This window comes from Panulirus ornatus, chromosome 33 (assembly GCF_036320965.1).
Source record: "Panulirus ornatus isolate Po-2019 chromosome 33, ASM3632096v1, whole genome shotgun sequence".
Taxonomy (NCBI): domain Eukaryota; kingdom Metazoa; phylum Arthropoda; class Malacostraca; order Decapoda; family Palinuridae; genus Panulirus; species Panulirus ornatus.
In genome coordinates, this window is record NC_092256.1 from 8,001,650 (window position 1) to 8,021,941 (window position 20,292).

The 20,292-nt window shown below is 50.7% G+C and overlaps 1 protein-coding gene across 1 annotated transcript in view; it reads right to left on the bottom strand.

The window, feature by feature from the left end:
• Window positions 1-621: 621 nt before the first annotated feature.
• LOC139759405 (uncharacterized) overlaps window positions 622-20,292 on the bottom strand; it is a gene marked incomplete at its 5' end in the record, with an annotated part of 233,319 nt that continues 213,648 nt past the window's right edge. Inside the window, 6 exons of the mRNA XM_071681488.1 lie at window positions 622-814; window positions 5,721-5,859; window positions 6,942-7,093; window positions 10,260-10,404; window positions 11,468-11,570; window positions 17,507-18,839. Coding sequence (XP_071537589.1) covers window positions 622-814; window positions 5,721-5,859; window positions 6,942-7,093; window positions 10,260-10,404; window positions 11,468-11,570; window positions 17,507-18,839 — 2,065 coding nt within the window. The remainder of the gene's footprint in view (window positions 815-5,720; window positions 5,860-6,941; window positions 7,094-10,259; window positions 10,405-11,467; window positions 11,571-17,506; window positions 18,840-20,292) is intronic.

Sequence of the window (20,292 nt, forward strand, 5' to 3'; positions counted from 1 at the left end):
TGCAAACACTTCTTGTAATACCATGGCAGTCAATCATACTTGTTCGTCTAGCCAAACAAGAAAGTATAAGGGAGGGATTTCATGAAATATAAGAAATACAACATAGGATCACTACACACAATACTGAAACATGTGAAGCAACATCGCTCATTTCGGATTCCACAGAACGCAAGGGTAACGATGCTCTTTTTTTTTTTTTTGTCTGCCTGTACATCCGATATTGTGGTGTGAATGTTAGAGAGATTATGTCCTCTACTTACCACAACCTGGCAGCTTGAAATGTACCAACATGCTGGACAACAACTTCTGTCGCAACTTTAATTCTCAATGTTGGTTCCAAATGATCAAAACTTCTGTATCCGAAATTTTGTCAACACAAATGATATGGAAAGTTGCGGTTCTTGGGAGTTTAGGGAAAGAAATGAGAGAGAGAGAGAGAGAGAGAGAGAGAGAGAGAGAGAGAGAGAGAGAGAGAGAGAGAGAGAGAGAGAGAGAGAGAGAGAGAGAGAGAATCATTTGTGTCATCATTCGGAATTCTTACAGATAAAGTTACCCTCTACAGGAGGCAGCTGTCTCCTCAACCCATCTTCCCTTAATGTGTTCGGTTGTGACGTGGTAAGTCTAGGTCACAGAAAACGTCACGACCAAGACACAGAAGCGATGGAAAACATCAAGTGACGTACTTAGGACATGGAGGAAGGTGTGTGAAGCAGCGCTCTGGCCCTGCCTGCCGGAGACCATGCAGGAGTAGCGGCCGGCGTCCTCATGTCCAGCGTTCCTCACCACCAGCGTCCCGTTGGCCAACACTTCTTGCCTGTAACACAAACATTACCTTATGACCACTCCTGTCTGCAAGATGAACATTACCTTTTCATTACTGCTGCCTGGAACACAGGCATCCTCACCACCCCAGCCTGGAACACAGACGTCCTCACCACCCCAGCCTGGAACACAGACATCCTCACCACCCCAGCCTGGAACACAGACATCCTCACCACCCCAGCCTGGAACACAGGCATCCTCACCATCCCAGCCTGGAACACAGACGTCCTCACCACCCCAGCCTGGAACACAGACGTCCACACGACCCCAGCCTGGAACACAGACATCCTCACCACCCCAGCCTGGAACACAGACGTCCTCACCACCCCAGCCTGGAACACAGGCATCCTCACCACCCCAGCCTGGAACACAGGCATCCTCACCACCCCAGCCTGGAACACAGACATCCTCACCATCCCAGCCTGGAACACAGGCTTCCTCACCACCCCAGCCTGGAACACAGACATCCTCACCACCCCAGCCTGGAACACAGGCATCCTCACCACCCCAGCCTGGAACACAGGCATCCTCACCACCCCAGCCTGGAACACAGACATCCTCACCACCCCAGCCTGGAACACAGGCATCCTCACCACCCCAGCCTGGAACACAGGCATCCTCACCACCCCAGCCTGGAACACAGGCATCCTCACCCACCCCAGCCTGGAACCACAGCATCCTCACCACCCAGCCTGGAACACAGGCATCCTCACCACCCCAGCCTGGAACACAGACGTCCTCACCACCCCAGCCTGGAACACAGGCATCCTCACCACCCCAGCCTGGAACACAGGCATCCTCACCACCCCAGCCTGGAACACAGACATCCTCACCACCCCAGCCTGGAACACAGGCATCCTCACCACCCCAGCCTGGAACACAGACGTCCTCACCACCCCAGCCTGGAACACAGGCATCCTCACCACCCCAGCCTGGAACACAGGCATCCTCACCACCCCAGCCTGGAACACAGGCATCCTCACCACCCCAGCCTGGAACACAGGCATCCTCACCACCCCAGCCTGGAACACAGGCATCCTCACCACCCCAGCCTGGAACACAGGCATCCTCACCACCCCAGCCTGGAAACACAGGCATCGTCTCACCACCCCCAGCCTGGAACACAGGCATCCTCACCACCCCAGCCTGGAACATAGGCATCCTCACCACCCCAGCCTGGAACACAGACATCCTCACCACCCCAGCCTGGAACACAGGCATCCTCACCACCCCAGCCTGGAACACAGACATCCTCACCACCCCAGCCTGGAACACAGGCATCCTCACCACCCCAGCCTGGAACATAGACGTCCTCACCACCCCAGCCTGGAACACAGGCATCCTCACCACCCCAGCCTGGAACACAGACATCCTCATCACCCCAGCCTGGAACACAGGCATCCTCACCACCCCAGCCTGGAACACAGACATCCTCACCACCCCAACCTGGAACATAGACGTCCTCACCACCCCAGCCTGGAACACAGACGTCCTCACCACCCCAGCCTGGAACACAGACGTCCTCACCACCCCAGCCTGGAACACAGACGTCCTCACCACCCCAGCCTGGAACACAGGCATCCTCACCACCCCAGCCTGGAACACAGACGTCCTCACCACCCCAGCCTGGAACACAGACGTCCTCACCACCCCAGCCTGGAACACAGACATCCTCACCACCCCAGCCTGGAACAGAGACGTCCTCACCACCCCAGCCTGGAACACAGACGTCCTCACCACCCCAGCCTGGAACACAGACGTCCTCACCACCCCAGCCTGGAACACAGACGTCCTCACCACCCCAGCCTGGAACACAGACGTCCTCACCACCCCAGCCTGGAACACAGACGTCCTCACCACCCCAGCCTGGAACATACAAATAGTAATCACACACACACACACACACACACACACACACACAAAGTTATTCACAATATATATTACGCCAAAACTATAAGTAGAATATGCTTCTTAAGTTTTCTTACCTCAGTTTGATAAGCATTAAGAACTGAAAGAGAAGGTCCAGAGGAGGGCAACAAGGACGGTACCTGAATCAATAGAGGTGATTTACAGTGAGAGGTTAGAGGCCAAAAAAATATGTCCACCCTGGAAGAGAGAAGAGTAAACGGTGACTTGAGCACAACCATTAAGTTTTTAAGTTTAGTTGATGTAAAAAAAAGATACATAGAACAACCAGACATCACGACAGAATCAAACAAAACTCTGTATATGCAGAGGAGGAGTGGACGAATGGAATAGGCTGAGTGACGAAGCTGTGGACGCAGAGAACATTCAGAAGTTCAAAATGTTATAAGACAGAGGAAGATTACAGACACACACACACACACACACACACAGTAACAGACAGACAGGAGGACCTACGATACTTTATAGCGTTGCTCGCTGTTGCCTCTCACTGACGCTACACCAGCGAGTGTTGGATTATGAAACCCGCAGCCTCGCGTGCTGGAACCATAGCCTCGTCCGCTGCAATTATTTCATGAGGCAACTGACGCGAGCCTCGCGTTGCTCTTACGTGACCTCGCGTTACCACTCAGCGACCCAGAGCAGGTAGACAGTTTTTGACCTGTGGTACGGGAGGTCCATAATTCTCCAGGGAACACCCGTAATGGACTATGTGGCCACGCGCACTCACACTCTGGCTGGAGTACCCCCCTGCAACAGCCACGGCTATCGGGTAAGTCAACACATTAAGCTCTTGGCTGACGAGGCGCACCCGCATCTAGTGACGTCCGTCGTATTAACTCGATGCTCAGCCTTCCTACATGGAGGCCCAAGGGGAGTCTCCATCGTCAGCAGCAGCCCCTGGGTGATTCAGACGCCCTCCTCCGCCGTAGTTCGATTTTATGATCAAACACTCCGGCGGTTTGGTGTCGGTTGGAGGAGACAAACAGCGAGTAGAGGAGATTCAGCCGGTCTACAACCTCACTGGTCCTATAGTATGATGTGACGAAGCGTGGTGATACCATAGTGAACCCTGGACGCAGTGTTTCTTAAGACTGTCGTCTCACTGTGGCAGACTGGGCTCTCATGAGAGTTTTCTGGGCTTGGACACGGACTCAAACCGCCCAGCTGAAGACAGATGCCAAGCATGATCCGCTAATCGTCTTCCTGGTGATTCTTATAAAAAAAAAAAAAATTGAGGAAAAGTAATTTTCTTCAGATTTGGAAAATTAGGAATTTCATAGAAAAAAGCTTAAAAGTTAGTGTATGTGAACGAAAATATGATATTATTTTTAATGGCGGACAACCGTGCGAAATGTCAAACTGTACAATCGATTCCTTCAGTTTTTTCTATTTGATTTTTATATATTCTTGGTACTTGAGGTTGGCTGTAAAATTTTGGAAGCTTAGGGAAGGCAGGATTGAGCTGGAGTATTGTGAGATGATGAAAATGAATTCTATGGAGACCCTAAAGATTAAGAGTATATCAAATATTAATCCAGACACAGCCAAGCTAGGCTAGAAATAGACAGCAAAAATAGAATCAGGCAACGTAATTAATCCAGACCACAGAGATTAGTTCGAAGGAGGATGAATGAAGAGGAATGGGATGGCTTTTCATCAAGAGAAGCAAGTCAGAGAATCGAATGTAGATTCAACTGAGACGATACAGGTCAGGACACTGTTATCCAAAGCACAGGAACAGGAACACAAGATACAACAAATGGACGAAGAAACTGAGGAATGGAGGAAACAAATCAAAGCTCCTGGAGTCATATGAAATGGGTAAAGGAAACTGAATTCGAAGGCAAATGATAAATGGTTATTGTAATAATCTATGAGAAACGGAAGAAATTTATAAAATTAATGGAAGAAGGTGGGTCTAGTGGGAAGCTCTTGAGAGAGGGGTCGGGAAGGGTTTCTGAGGACGTCCCTGAAATAGGCAAAAAAAAAGTTCATAACACAGAAACCAGAAATAGCTGAGAACAAGGAACAAGGAACTGGAGCAAAAATTCTGTGGCTGGACCGCAGGAAGAGAAGGTACTGGCTGATGCTGAGGAACAGAGATACAGGAAATTTGAAAAAAAAAAAAAGAGTTACAGATAAAATTAATAAGTGAAGCAACAGAGAGGGTAAGTATATGGTTTATTCGATGGAAGGTTAAGGTGTAGGGTATCCAGAAAATGGAGATTTTCATAAAAACAAAGGAAGTGGAGAGGATAAGAGGGTTGATGAATCAACACTGCTGGATCTTAGTTGATAAATGGGTAGCACCAGAACCAAGAAAGTTGATGAAGACGGTGGATCTTCAGGCAAGTATAAAGTGGAAGACTTCTTCGATGGAATTACTCTTGAGGAACGGAGCGAAGGACGCATTTTACGTGAGCCTTCTTGAAAAGGCTTAGGAGTCCTGGAACCTGCTGCTCTTTTCCATATACACCAGAGGAAGTGGACTCATACATGGATACATTTCCGGTTGAGGCCAAGGTCATGAGGGAAGTAAAGAGAGATAAGGAGGGCATGAACTTGCAAGTACCGTATATGTAGGTAATTACACACACACACACACACACACGCACACACACACGTACGACAGCCAGCAACCTCACCTCCACACACGAGAGCTCTCGTAAAGTTCTTCAGCAGATGACAATTCCTGTTCACGTAGACACATCACGGGGCCGAGTTGAGCTTCACACGTCAGTTGCCACACAATGCTGATCATCATTCTTTCTAACAAATTATACATCAGTAATAACAATAGGGTGGAGGAAAAAAAAAGGGAAATTATTTCTACTGAGACGGATTATATAATTTCCATCAGCTTCAATCACAGAATAGATGGAACTCAGCTAGTAGGATGGAAGACGAGGGAGTGGGATGGAGACGACCCACCCCATCAGAGGAGCAACATGGGAGAGGGACCAACTCACCTGAGGGAGGTGGGGAGGGTGTGGCCATCTCTACGCCAAGTGACGGAGGGAGTCGGGTAACCCCCTGCGGGACACCAGAGCCACACGTCGTCTCCTGCCACCGTCGTCACGTTGTCCATAGCACGTACGAAGGGAGGACCTGTAGCAGCGGGAGTTACGTGGTGTAGTCTTGCTTGTACAGTGAGTGTACCACATACAACGTCCACATACAGGAGGAGGGGAGTGAGTGTATCACATCACCGTCCACATACAGGAGGAGGGGAGTGAGTGTATCACATACACCGTCCTCATACAGGAGGAAGGGAGTGAGTGTATCACATACACCGTCCTCATACAGGAGGAGGGGAGTGAGTGTATCACATACACCGTCCACATACAGGAGGAGGGGAGTGAGCGTATCACATACACCGTCCACATACAGGAGGAGGGGAGTGAGCGTATCACATACACCGTCCACATACAGGAGGAGGGGAGTGAGTGTATCACATACACCGTCCACATACAGGAGGAGGGGAGTGAGTAGATCACATACACCGTCCACATACAGGAGGAGGGGAGTGAGTGTATCACATACACCGTCCTCATACAGGAGGAGGGGAGTGAGTGTACCACATACACCGTCCACATACAGGAGGAGGGGAGTGAGTGTATCACATACACCGTCCACATACAGGAGGAGAGGAGTGAGTGTATCACATACACCGTCCACATACAGGAGGAGGGGAGCGAATGTACCACATACACCGTCCACATACAGGAGGAGGGGAGTGAGCGTATCACATACACCGTCCACATACAGGAGGAGGGGAGTGAGTGTATCACATACACCGTCCACATACAGGAGGAGGGGAGTGAGTGTATCACATACACCGTCCACATACAGGAGGAGGGGAGTGAGCGTATCACATACACCGTCCACATACAGGAGGAGGGGAGTGATTGTATCACATACACCGTCCACATACAGGAGGAGGGGAGTGAGTGTATCACATACACCGTCCACATACAGGAGGAGGGGAATGACTGGATCACATACACCGTCCACATATAGATGGGAGGATGGACAGTCATACTAACATACATCCTACGCAGACCTGGGAGTAACAACATAACAGTTAATATGAGGTTAACACTGCAGCGTGGTTGGTGGGTGTAGCAACAGAGGAATATAAGACTCAGACATTGTCCCAGGCCAGAGCGGGACCATCACAGATGTCTCACCGTAGACGTTGAGGCGGGCGGAGTGGGCCTGAGCACCGTGGGCGTTGTGGGCGGTGCAGGTGTAGGTGCCGCCCTCCCGCACCGTCACCTGGCTCAGGTTGACGTGGCTCACCACCTCCCCCAGCGCCGTCCTGAAGCTCCCCACGCTCGTCCTGTGGGAGGAGAAGGCTCCTGAAGGAGAGGCGTCTGGCATATACATATTCACTCAACCTGTTACATACTTGATCCCTTACACTCCACTCCATCAATGAAGTACCTCGACTTCCTTTCATAACGCTACTCGGTGTTTCATTTCAATTCAAGAGACTCGTTCCAGGCGTCACATCGTGTTTCATCCTTCTGTATCACAGGTTTTTCTAAAACCGCTTTTTCTTGCCTTCTATGACGACCATGAGTTAATCTAAAGTCTTTTTTTCATAATCTTCCTGAGAAGATCTGTTTACATCAGTGGATGCTACGCCTCAGGTCTCTAGTATCGTCTTCACTGTGTTGTGTTCCCTCTCCCTCCTGCTCGTGCCTTCCACCCTCTGAGCACACACACACACACACCTCCACTACTATACACGTGATGATGTTCCTCCTCAACCCCTCCCTCCTACAATAGGATCACTCGTCTTTCTTCTTCATTTTGGACAATTACCCAACCTTATATCGCTGTTTGCCATCACCTCACTCACTCACTCACTCACTGATGTCAGTGTCAACTCTCTCCTCCCATTTACCCTACATATCTCTGTCTCTGTCTGTCTGTCTCTCTCTGTCTGTCTGTCTGTCTGTCTCTCTCTCTCTCTCTCTCTCTCTCTCTCTCTCTCTCTCTCTCTCTCTCTCTCTCTCTCTCTCTCTCTCTCTCTCTCTCTCTCTCTCTCTCTCTCTCTCTCCTGAAAATGGAAGTCACTGACATAGGCGTTGGTTATCTATCTTCCAATTTAAGTCAAATGTGGTGTTTGGTGATGATGCGAGCGACGTACCTGAAGGGGCAAGGAAGAGGAGATGGTGATGTTGGTAACACCTGGTGACCTGCTGGTGTGAGAGGAGGAAGAGTGGGTTTAATGAGGTCCCTATGGGGAACCTTGTGGCCAACTTACAGGGGGTGAGGAAGAGGTTTGTGCTCCTGGTGATGGCTTGGCTCTCCTGTAAAAGGGGAAGACGGGATGGTGGTCCTAGTGAGGACTTGGCTCTCCTGTAGAAGGAGAAGAGGACATGGTGGACCAGGAAAGGACTTTATCATCTCTGTAGGAGGAGGGGCCCCAGTTATGGTCTTGGTGATGACATGGTGACCCAGCTATAATGAAGGAGGGTCAGAGGTCTTATGATGACCTGGTGACTTACCTGTGGGAGGAGGGAAGGGTCAGGAGCCCTTGTGATGACCTGGTGACCTACCTGTGGGAGGAGGGATGGGTCAGGAGCCCTTGTGATGACCTGGTGACTTACCTGGGGGAGGAGGGAAGGGTCAGGAGCCCTTGTGATGACCTGGTGACCTACCTGTGGGAGGAGGGATGGGTCAGGAGCCCTTGTGATGACCTGGTGACTTACCTGTGGGAGGAGGGATGGGTCAGGAGCCCTTGTGATGACCTGGTGACTTACCTGGGGGAGGAGGGATGGGTCAGGAGCCCTTGTGATGACCTGGTGACTTACCTGTGGGAGGAGAGAAGGGTCAGGAGCCCTTGTGATGACCTGGTGACTTACCTGTGGGAGGAGGGAAGGGTCAGGAGCCCTTGTGATGACCTGGTGACTTACCTGTGGGAGGAGGGAAGGGTCAGGAGCCCTTGTGATGACCTGGTGACTTACCTGTGGGAGGAGAGAAGGGTCAGGAGCCCTTGTGATGACCTGGTGACTTACCTGTGGGAGGAGGGAAGGGTCAGGAGCCCTTGTGATGACCTGGTGACCTACCTGTGGGAGGAGGGAAGGGTCAGGAGCCCTTGGGACGACCTGGTGACCTACCTGTGGGAGGAGGGAAGGGTCAGGAGCCCTTGTGATGACCTGGTGACCTACCTGTGGGAGGAGAAAAGGGTCAGGAGCCCTTGTGATGACCTGGTGACTTACCTGGAGGATGAGGGAAGCGTCAGGAGCCCTTGTGATGACCTGGTGACTTACCTGTGGGAGGAGGGAAGGGTCAGGAGCCCTTGTGATGACCTGGTGACCTACCTGTGGGAGAAGGGAAGGGTCAGGAGCCCTTGTGACAACCTGGTGACCTACCTGTGGGAGGAGGGAAGGGTCAGGAGCCCTTGTGACGACCTGGTGTCCTACCTGTGGGAGGGGGGAGGGTCAGGAGCCCTTGGGACGACCTGGTGACCTACCTGTGGGAGGAGGGAAAGGTCAGGAGCCCATTGTGATGACCTGGTGATCTACCTGTGGGAGGAGAGAAGGGTCAGGAGCCCTTGTGATGACCTGGTGACCTACCTATGGGAGGAGGGAAGGGTCAGGAGCCCTTGTGACGACCTGGTGACCTACCTGTGGGAGGAGGGAAGGGTCAGGAGCCCTTGTGACGACCTGGTGACCTACCTGTGGGAGGAGGGAAGGGTCAGGAGCCCTTGTGATGACCTGGTGACCTACCTGTGGGAGGAGGGATGGGTCAGGAGCCCTTGTGACGACCTGGTGACTTACCTGTGGGAGGAGAGAAGGGTCAGGAGCCCTTGTGACGACCTGGTGACCTACCTGTGGGAGGAGGGAAGGGTCAGGAGCCCTTGTGACGACCTGGTGACCTACCTGTGGGAGGAGGGAAGGGTCAGGAGCCCTTGTGATGACCTGGTGACTTACCTATGGGAGGAGGGAAGGGTCAGGAGCCCTTGTGATGACCTGGTGACTTACCTATGGGAGGAGGGAAGGGTCAGGAGCCCTTGTGATGACCTGGTGACCTACCTGTGGGAGGAGGGAAGGGTCAGGAGCCCTTGTGACGACCTGGTGACTTACCTGTGGGAGGAGGGAAGGGTCAGGAGCCCTTGTGATGACCTGGTGACTTACCTATGGGAGGAGGGAAGGGTCAGGAGCCCTTGTGATGACCTGGTGACCTACCTGTGGGAGGAGGGAAGGGTCAGGAGCTCTTGTGATGACCTGGTGACTTACCTGTGGGAGGAAGGAAGGGTCAGGAGCCCTTGTGATGACCTGGTGACCTACCTGTGGGAGGAGGGAAGGGTCAGGAGCCCTTGTGATGACCTGGTGACCTACCTGTGGGAGGAGGGAAGGGTCAGGAGCCCTTGTGACGACCTGGTGACCTACCTGTGGGAGGAGAGAAGGGTCAGGAGCCCTTGTGATGACCTGGTGACTTACCTGTGGGAGGAGGGAAGGGTCAGGAGCCCTTGTGACGACCTGGTGACCTACCTGTGGGAGGGGAGAAGGGGTCGATGATCCCGGGTCCAGGTGATGACGGGGTACGGCGAGCCCACAGCGGAACACTTGAGTGATACAGGAGAGCCTGGAGATACCGTCTGCTCTATGGGCGTGTACTGCAACTGTGGCGCCGAGTCTGTGGGCGTCAGAGGGCGTGTGTGATGAGGCGTGTGAGGGAGGGGCGTCGTCGTGCGTCCCGCGACCAACCTCGCCAGCATGGCTAATACCCCTGAGATCGTCCAGACCTCCAACAGCCTGTTTGTGCACAACTAACAAGGCCATTTCTCAAGGTAATACGTCACTTCTACCATTACAGATATTAATCTTATTTCTTCTGAGGGAAAACTTATATAATTTATGATTTGCAGCTATGTAAACCAAACGAGCGACTGTGAAGTTACTTTAAGGGAAGAGTAGACTGGTTTACTTGGTGTAGCACTACCTGGTACTTCCATTTTATGCTGATGGTTTACATGTGAATGGTTTACCATCATAGAATGTCCGTGTGTACGGTTACATGAATGCCTTCGACTGGTTTACCAGCACATTATTTGTCTGGTTTACTTACTTGTTAGTGGTTTACATGCTAATTATCTGGTTTACCTTATGTGAGCTTTACAATTATGAGGTTTACAATTATGGGTATGTTTGTGTTAACTATGTACAGTTTCCACAGTTTATCAAAGTATATTCTCCAGTATATCACATACCACTTGTGGTATATCAATAAACCTATCGATGTTTTACTTGTTTGACCTATGGTTTACTTACATGGCCTATATATAATCTATTCAAGTGGCCTGTGGGTAGTTTACGTCGTTACCCGTAAGAGGTTTACCTGGTTAGTTTGCATGTACTTACATTAATGACCATGGTTTACCTACGTATTCTGTGAGTGGTTTACTTGTCTCGTCTATGTGTACTTTTCTTGCTCGATATATTTCAATCTAAATACCTTATCTGTGTGGTATACATACCTGGTCTAAGTGTGGTTTACCTGCCTTGCCCTCTTTCTAGCTTAGGTGTGGTTTACCAAACTAATTTACGTGTGGTTTACCTATCTGACTTATGTTTCGTTTACTTACCTGTGTTATGTTTGGTTTACTTACCAAGTCTACATGGTTTACCTGCTTGACTTACAGGCGATTCACCTGCTTGGCCAATGTGTGGTTTACCTGCCTGGTTTTAGCGCGGTTTACCTGGGCGTGTGTAGTGGTTGAGGCCCAGGTCGCGGGAGGCGCGCCGCAGGCCCGCGCCCTCTTCCTCCTCCTCCTCCTCCTCCACGTCTTCATCCCACGCGTTCTGCGGCAGGAGGGGTAGGTCTGTTGTTAGGGCATGACGCCTGGGAGGGCGAGAGAGAGAGAGAGAGAGAGAGAGAGAGAGAGAGAGAGAGAGAGAGAGAGAGAGAGAGAGAGAGAGAGAGAGAGAGAGAGAGAGAGAGAGAGAATCTTAATATCTATCCCTCTAATACCAACTGTACACATTATCCATCTCTGTCGCTCTTATCTTTCTTTCTCTTCACTGAAGCTTTTTGTTTCTTCCCTTGCATGACTCCTGTTTAGCTTCAGGTTTCCCACTACCATCCACATTAATCCACGAAGTTTCTCTGTTCTCTTCCACCATCACAAACAGCTTCGTTAGGACCCCAGTGGTTTGTTGCTGTTTGAATAGATTCGTATTCAACTGTACCCAGGTCAGACTTTACGGCCCATATATCTAACTCCATCTATGACCTTTACTGCTTCGCCCTACCAACCGATCATACTGTACCGTCTGATGTATTCGTTTTCACTTTCACATCGCAATCGTCTTAATTTCATCTGAATTCCCGTAGAATATCTTCCTCCGCCATCATTCTATCCAACACCCACTTGATTCACCTAACAACACAGCGTCATCTGCATACAAGAACTGCAGCAACGTCCGTTCTGTTCCACCATGGTTAAGTATCACACACCCCACCTCCCTCTCACCCCACACATACTCCCATCCCATGAAGACCTATAAACAGCCACGGTGCATCGCATATCCTTGACGTATTCCCACATCTCCTGCACACATCGCTCTCTCACATTACCCTCACACAGGCTCTCCTTCCACTCTTAGAGCTCATTACAGCGTTCTCAAGTCTAGAATACAGACTTTATCGTCAAAACTTCCATTCCGTCTTCCCTAATCACTTCTAAATCCATCTATGATGTATGGAGCTTCTTCCTCCTCTTCCTTTCTAAGACTTTCTCTCCTGGTCGTCTGAGAGCAAGAGTCTGATCGACGTACCTTCTTCCCCTCCTGAGCACACGGCGTTCTTCACCATCGCCATCAGGAGGTTAAGTCGACCAGTCACTAACGTACCATCTACCTCGCCAGCCATTCGCTGGAGACTTATAGTCACCATTACTTCCTTCCATTTCATACAGTGGAACATATACCGCCTTCGTCCAGTCATGAGGAGCCTGACTGTAATTCCATACGTGTTTTACAGACAGGTGCCACAACTCCACCCTTCACCACCTCCCACGGTGCAACATCTCTACCCTTAGGATTTTCAATGTGAGCCATGTTGCCCAGCTCACTAATTTCTTCATCCGTGTCTTACACTCTCACATACCATCTCTCTCTCTCTCTCTCTCTCTCTCTCTCTCTCTCTCTCTCTCTCTCTCTCTCTCTCTCTCTCTCCTTGCCCCTATGCCTAGTGTACCAAACACATCTCTCTCTCACCACCACCTCTCATCTGCAGTATCATCTCCATTTCTTACAGACTACATCCTTTCTTAAAAGCATTTATCCCAGGCTTGTTCTAATATACTCTCCCTCCTTGCGTAAACCCCTCTCCCTTACTCTCACTCACCTCCTTCCAGTCAGGTCTGTTATTTTCCCTTGAATTCTGGAGTGGTCTTCTCCTGAAATCCACATTTGATTTCCTTCTATTGATATATTCCAACCTTTTAACTTTTCCATTCAGGGCTTCAGTTTCCACACAGCTTCTCTTCTATTCATACTGCTGACAATTAAACTTAAAAAAACCTATACAAAACAATAAGAGAAAAAAAAGATTGAAGTGATAGATACAGACAGATGCACTGAAAAGACAGAGTAACAAGAGTTAGTGAACAAAACTGACAGACAGACGACGGGTTAAGGACAAAAATGATAAATAAAAAGAATAGAAAGTAAAGAGACAAGGAGATTAGAGGATGAGTCTGAGCCAGAGACAGGGGAGTTAGAGAGACATAATATGAGAGAGAGAGAGAGAGAGAGAGAGAGAGAGAGAGAGAGAGAGAGAGAGAGAGAGAGAGAGAGAGAGAGAGAGAGAGAGAGAGAGAGAGAGAGAGAGAGAGGGGGGGGGGGGGCCAGATGGACGCATCGGGAATAAGTGAAATAAAATGTCCGATATACGAGAATACGTCAATGAAAACAAAGAGAGAGGAGACAAGAGAGGCCAACAGAGTAATTAAGTAATTAAGTAATTAAGAGAGACGTCTGAACGAATGAGAAACAGATACGTGGATCAGATACAAGGGTAAACCACAAGGAGAAGCGGCCGAGGGGTAGACTATCCCAAATGAACTGGTGAAGGCAGGTACAGGAGGACAACAGAAAACGGGAGACGAAGGACGAGAAACTAAGAAGTATGTTTGCCAGCGGCGGGAAGGGAGGTGGCATGGAACCAAAAGAAAATAAGATGTATGAAAATAAGAAGAGGGAATAAAGTGATGGTAAGACAGGGTAAAGTACATCAAGTTACAGTTACAGTGCTAGATGGAAGAGGTAAGACAGGGTAAAGTACACCAAGTTACAGTTACAAAGCTAGATGGAAGGAGAGGTAAGACAGGGTAAAGTACCGAAAGCTGCAATTAGCAACCTAGATGGAAGAAGAGGCGTCAGTGATAACATAGTAATACTGCTTCGGGCTGTACGACAAAATAATGCTGACGTCTGGACACTAGATGTGTTGAGAACCTCTGACCCACCTTACTGAACTTGTATCTGTGTAACTACATTCCATGGTTACTGCGCTTGTATCTGTGTAACTACATTCCATGGTTACTGCGCTTGTATCTGTGTAACTACATTCCATGGTTACTGCGCTTGTATCTGTGTAACTACATTCCATGGTTACTGCGATTGTATCTGTGTAACTACATTCCATGGTTGCGGGAGGAAGAATATCCCACAACACTTACGAAAACGATCTATCTTCTTCAACAATTTCAAGGTAATCTTATTAGAAAGCATTATTATGCAAATAGATACATCGCAAGACTATCTTTGAAGGAGAGTTTGTGGTACAAATATAAGTTAGCCAGAATCTACGACCTGCATGGAAACCTAATAGTGATATGGTCTTGATATAGGAAGATGATGAACATTATAGTTGTGGCCACAGTGAGGAGAGAACGGAGGGAGGATGGTTGTGTAAACTGTGTGTGTGTGTGTGTGTGTGTGTGTGTGTGTGTGTGTGTGTGTGTGTGTGTGTGTGTGTGTGTGTGTGTGGATGACTGTGTCTCTACACAATTAATTAATCATAAGACTCTAAGAATATCATATCTGAGCCTCTTTTCATTTGATCTGTCTCATATGACAAAAATATGGATTTCTGGCAATTATTTTTTTCTTCTCTTAAAATGTTTTCGTAAACATCCAGACGAGGTTTACCATCTGTGTGACCGCCCTTGCAGACCCGGGCTGGTTTTTTCCCCTCTTCATTTTGTTGCAACCTTTAATGGTCGTCCCTTCGTCTTCCTGAAGCATCGTGCAATGCTTCGTGATCTATCTATCCCCTCCGGTTGTCGCCTTCGTGCACAGTGCCTCACTATCCATAGCTCCCTTTCCTTCCTTTAAGGCACTTAATCTCTCTTCATCTCATCATCATCTTATAAAGCCAGACACTCAATTTATCGATCAGCCCCATATGAGAGGATGAGTATCTGGGTTGACTGTGGACCCGGTGCCGCGACTAGGAATCGAACCTACTACTGCTCGACCCCGAGCAGCCCGTGAATGCGTCACGTCAGCAACGGTAACCACGACACCACGGAGGGTCCTCATTCGCCCTGAAACACTCATCCCTGATCCTCTGTGTCTCCTTTAATTCTTTACTATGCCTTGCAGTCTTCAATATTCTCAATTACGTTCTTCACCTGTCTGTTATTATCTTACTCCCTCTGGTAATTCTGTGGGCATCTTTGCCTCTGTGATCTCATTGTTGCTCTCACCTTCCTAAGAATTTGGCTCCATCCACTGTGAGCTGGGCAATAAGCCTGTATCATTATCCTTTGGCTCATATAAGCCAGCTCTCCCACTGAGTGTAGCTTAACAACCCAGTCTTTCCCAGAAGGGGGATTTAATGATCTTGTTTCTCTAGTGTAGCCTTTTATCGTTAAACAGTCTGGTAGTCCTGCTCACTGTGTCATCTGGGCCACTACTCCTAGACCCTCGAAGTCATCTCCCTGGTGTCTGTCCATTATTCGATGTGTTCTGTGGTTGCCAGGGATTCTTTGTCCTCCTCCGTCAACTTTACTCCCATAGCAATTATTTCTATTTCAGTTGTATTTTCTTATCTGACTGTTCATCAACACTGGAATGCACCACAGTTTCTTTCATTTAACTTGTCCCCACATATATCTCTTTCACATACAGATGTGTGTCTGCTTACATAGGTGTACATAGATAGTGTTATCTTCACATAGATTCCCGGGTGTCACACGTTAAAGACTCGTGATGCGTGGTGGCCGAGTGTCTCAGCTGCCACTCACTCCTCCCCCAGGGACAATACCGACCCTCGTCTTCCTTTTCACATACTCGCTCGACACATCTGGTCCATAGAGGCTCCTCTTACAATAACCACGTCAGGAGTGATGGTTGTAAGACGTCAAAGACGCTCCAACGTACTTGCTTATTGAGCCGTCGCCGCTGCTGCTGCTGCTGCTGCACATCATAGGGCGACTCACTGGTGTAACACGAGACACAAACAGGAAAACACTTCTTCTACTTTCCTATTTTCTCTGCCTCTCCTACGGCCCAGCCACTCAGTTACTTAGCCCCTCACCCTCTCCTACGGCCTAGCCACTCAGCCCTCAGCCTCTCCTGCGGCCCAGCCACCCAGCCCTCAGCCTCTCCTGCGGCCTAGCCACTCAGCCCTCAGCCTCTCCTGCGGCCCAGCCACTCAGCCCTCAGCCTCTCCTGCGGCCCAACCACCCAGCCCTCAACCTCCCCTATGGACCAGCCACTCAGCCCTCAACCTCCCCTATGGACCAGCCACTCAGCCCTCAGCCTCTCCTGCGGCCCAGCCACTCAGCCCTCAGCCTCTCCTGCGGCCCAGCCACTCAGCTCACGGTTCCCAGGCACCATGAGTGTAGGAGCCGTCCTCCAGTACTCTTATCATGATAAGCGTTGGCTTCTGGTTAAGTCTGTCGTTCGATCACATGGAGAGCGTGTCCGGTGGTGTACAGCCTCGCCTCCCGGGGCTTCTGTCTTGTGTGGGATTATAATCTGTCTGTTCCAGGGAGACAGCCCACGCCAGGGTTGTCCCATCTCTCTTGTATTTTGTACATATAAGCCTACACACGCCAGCCCACGCCTGGTAGCCTACACACGCCAGCCCACGCCTGGTAGCCTACACACGCCAGCCCACGCCTGGTAGCCATTCACGCCAGCCCACGCCTGGTAGCCTACACACGCCAGACCACGCCTGGTAGCCTACACACGCCAGCCCACGCCTGGTAGCCTACACACGCCAGCCCACGCCTGGTAGCCTACACACGCCAGCCCACGCCTGGTAGCCATTCACGCCAGCCCACGCCTGGTAGCCTACACACGCCAGCCCACGCCTGGTAGCCTACACACGCCAGCCCACGCCTGGTAGCCATTCACGCCAGCCCACGCCTGGTAGCCATTCATCGACCAACCCTAAAGATGAGGATGAACTGCTGGGCTGACTGTGAGGCGGCTGCACTGTCCACGATTCGAACCCGTGTCACCATGAAATGGATGGAAGGCAACGGTAACCACGGCGTTAATAAGGCTCGTGTGTGCGTTTGTGTGCAAGAGAGAGAGAGAGAGAGAGAGAGAGAGAGAGAGAGAGAGAGAGAGAGAGAGAGAGAGAGAGAGAGAGAGAGAGGAGCGCATATGTATGTGTGTGTGTGTGTGTGAGTGTGTGTGTGTGTGCATATGTATGTGTGTGTGTGTGTGTGTGTGTGTGTGTGTGTGTGTGTGTGTGTGTGTGTGTGTGTCAGTACCTGGGAGGCGTGGTCATCATCGTGGGGTGGCAGGATGAGGCCTTGGCCGCCCTCGTCGTGCCGCCCGCCGCCCACACTCTGCTTCGATGCTCCATCATCATCGTTCTCTGGGTTGCCACTGTTGCCATCCTCGCCAGGGTTGCCACTGTTGCCATCCTCGCCAGGGTTGCCACTGTTGCCATCCTCGCCAGGGTTGCCACTGCTGCCATCCTCGCCAGGGTTGCCACTGTTGCCATCCTCGCCAGGGTTGCCACTGTTGCCATCCTCGCCAGGGTTGCCACTGTTGCCATCCTCGCCAGGGTTGCCACTGTTGCCATCCTCGCCAGGGTTGCCACTGTTGCCATCCTCGCCAGGGTTGCCACTGTTGCCATACTCGCCAGGGTTGCCACTGTTGCCATCCTCGCCAGGGTTGCCACTGTTGCCATCCTCGCCAGGGTTGCCACTGCTGCCATCCTCGCCAGGGTTGCCACTGCTGCCATCCTCGCCAGGGTTGCCACTGCTGCCATCTGTGCCACGAACTTCACCTGGACCAGGTAGGTCGTCTTTCTTGGTCACCAGCGGGAGGCCAAGTACCTCCATGTCTCCAGTGGTATTGTCGTCCTCGTCACCAGCTGTGGCGATCGTGGCAGAGGTGTCACCTTCACCAGCTGTGTGGTCCGTGTCAACGGTGTCACCTTCACCAGCTGTGGCGATCGTGGCAGAGGTGTCACCTTCACCAGCTGTGGCGATCGTGGCAGAGGTGTCACCTTCACCAGCTGTGTGGTCCGTGTCAACAGTGTCACCTTCACCAGCTGTGGCGATCGTGGCAGAGGTGTCATCTTCACCAGCTGTGTGGTCCGTGTCAACAGTGTCACCTTCACCAGCTGTGTGGTCCGTGTCAACAGTGTCACCTTCACCAGCTGTGGCGATCGTGGCAGAGGTGTCACCTTCACCAGCTGTGTGGTCCGTGTCAACAGTGTCACCTACACCAGCTGTGGCGATCGTGGCAGAGGTGTCACCTTCACCAGCTGTGTGGTCCGTGTCAACAGTGTCACCTTCACCAGCTGTGTGGTCCGTGTCAACAGTGTCACCTACACCAGCTGTGTGGTCCGTGTCAACAGTGTCACCTACACCAGCTGTGTGGTCCGTGTCAACAGTGTCACCTACACCAGCTGGGGCGATCGTGGCAGAGGTGTCATCTTCAACTTCACCACCTCCTGCAGTATTAGCGACCAGCACCTCGCCGTCAGCCACGCCGTCAGCACCAGACACGTGATCCACCGCGTCGTCAGGAGTGGAGAGGCCCCCAGGCGCTGTCGTGTCACCTCCGTCCGGATACTGACGACGGCTCCTCCTGCCAAAGACGTAGATAATCTTAGTTAACATCACACAACAGGATCCTTCCCTCCCTCCATGCATGCATGTTACCTCCCCCACAGCAACAGTGCAGACGGCACAGTGCCCTAGACATGGTCTCCTCTCTCCGTCACCCACATATTCACACCTGAAGATCCACCGCGATCCCTGGCGGGGATCGTTCGCGGTCCTGTGTCTCACGCTCTAGAAGGACGGGTGTGTGAGGGAGGGAAGTATACGTGGGGATGTTTCTCACAAACCAGACTTAATCAGGAGAGAAAATCCCCTTACCGTCACATAGCCCCATCTGACATATTCGTCTCGCTGATACAAAAAGATATTGATCATAGGCACAGATGCCCACGGTAAGGGCTGGGCCTACTGAGGGAAAAAAGACATTTGCTTGATAAAGAAGGATCGTACGGATGAAGAGAGACACAAGAATGAGAACAGTTCCACAATCTGGCTGTGGAAGGAAAGAGACAGACAATGAAATAGCCAACCCTCGTACTGCCAACGTTCACACACTTACCAACACAACGTAGTATGATGTCAGGTGTTGTGGAACCTTGCCGAAGGTGGAGGCACGCAAGCAGCTCTCGCATCTTGGTCACAATAATTACCTTCTGTATGAAACGTCTGTCTATAATTCGTATATCACCGGTAGGTTCATTTCCAGTTGCTGGCACACTACTGACGATCAAAGACCAGTGAGGTCGCTGTGATGCCGCCCTTGGGGGATCTGGGTGGCTTGGCAGCCCAGCCTCCACCCGAGTTAATACCGATATCATCGCCACTCGAGGGTACCTGTGTCCCAAGACGATGGACGACCAAGCTAATATGCGAACACTCCTGAAGGTACAGAGATGCGCGAAAATACAAACACCACCAGTGATACAAAACTATGTCAATACGAATGGATAAATCTGATTAAGTGCCTCCAGCTGTGCTGACCGTATAGCGGAGGTTATCTCGTCTGGAGTAGAGTCCTACATCCCTTGTGTTAAATCTTGATTCCCTACGATATCTCCAAGATAGAGTTTGATCGCTCTTGCTCTGATACCTGTCGTGTCAGAGACAGAGTGTTTTGGACTATGAAACCCTCCCCTTCTCTTTAGTTTTGCTCTGATCAGAATTATTATACAGGTGTTATTCATACAGTCAATCATACGTTTTTAGAAAGAAAAATTGCTGAATTGACTTATGCACATAAATCATTCAATTCCTTAACCGCAAACATGTCCAACAATTTCTCTAACTCAGCTTTTCCTCGTCTCTCGGGATCTGATCAATCAATACTTATGCATAGATGTACACCGAGCGGGACGTGGGCCACGTCCTGCCCACCACGACCATATGATGCGCGGCCCATAATGCCTTACCTGAGAGCACACAGCATCTCATCAACCTGCCGTGGACTTGCTCAGCTTAAATACATCATGTGGCTTCAC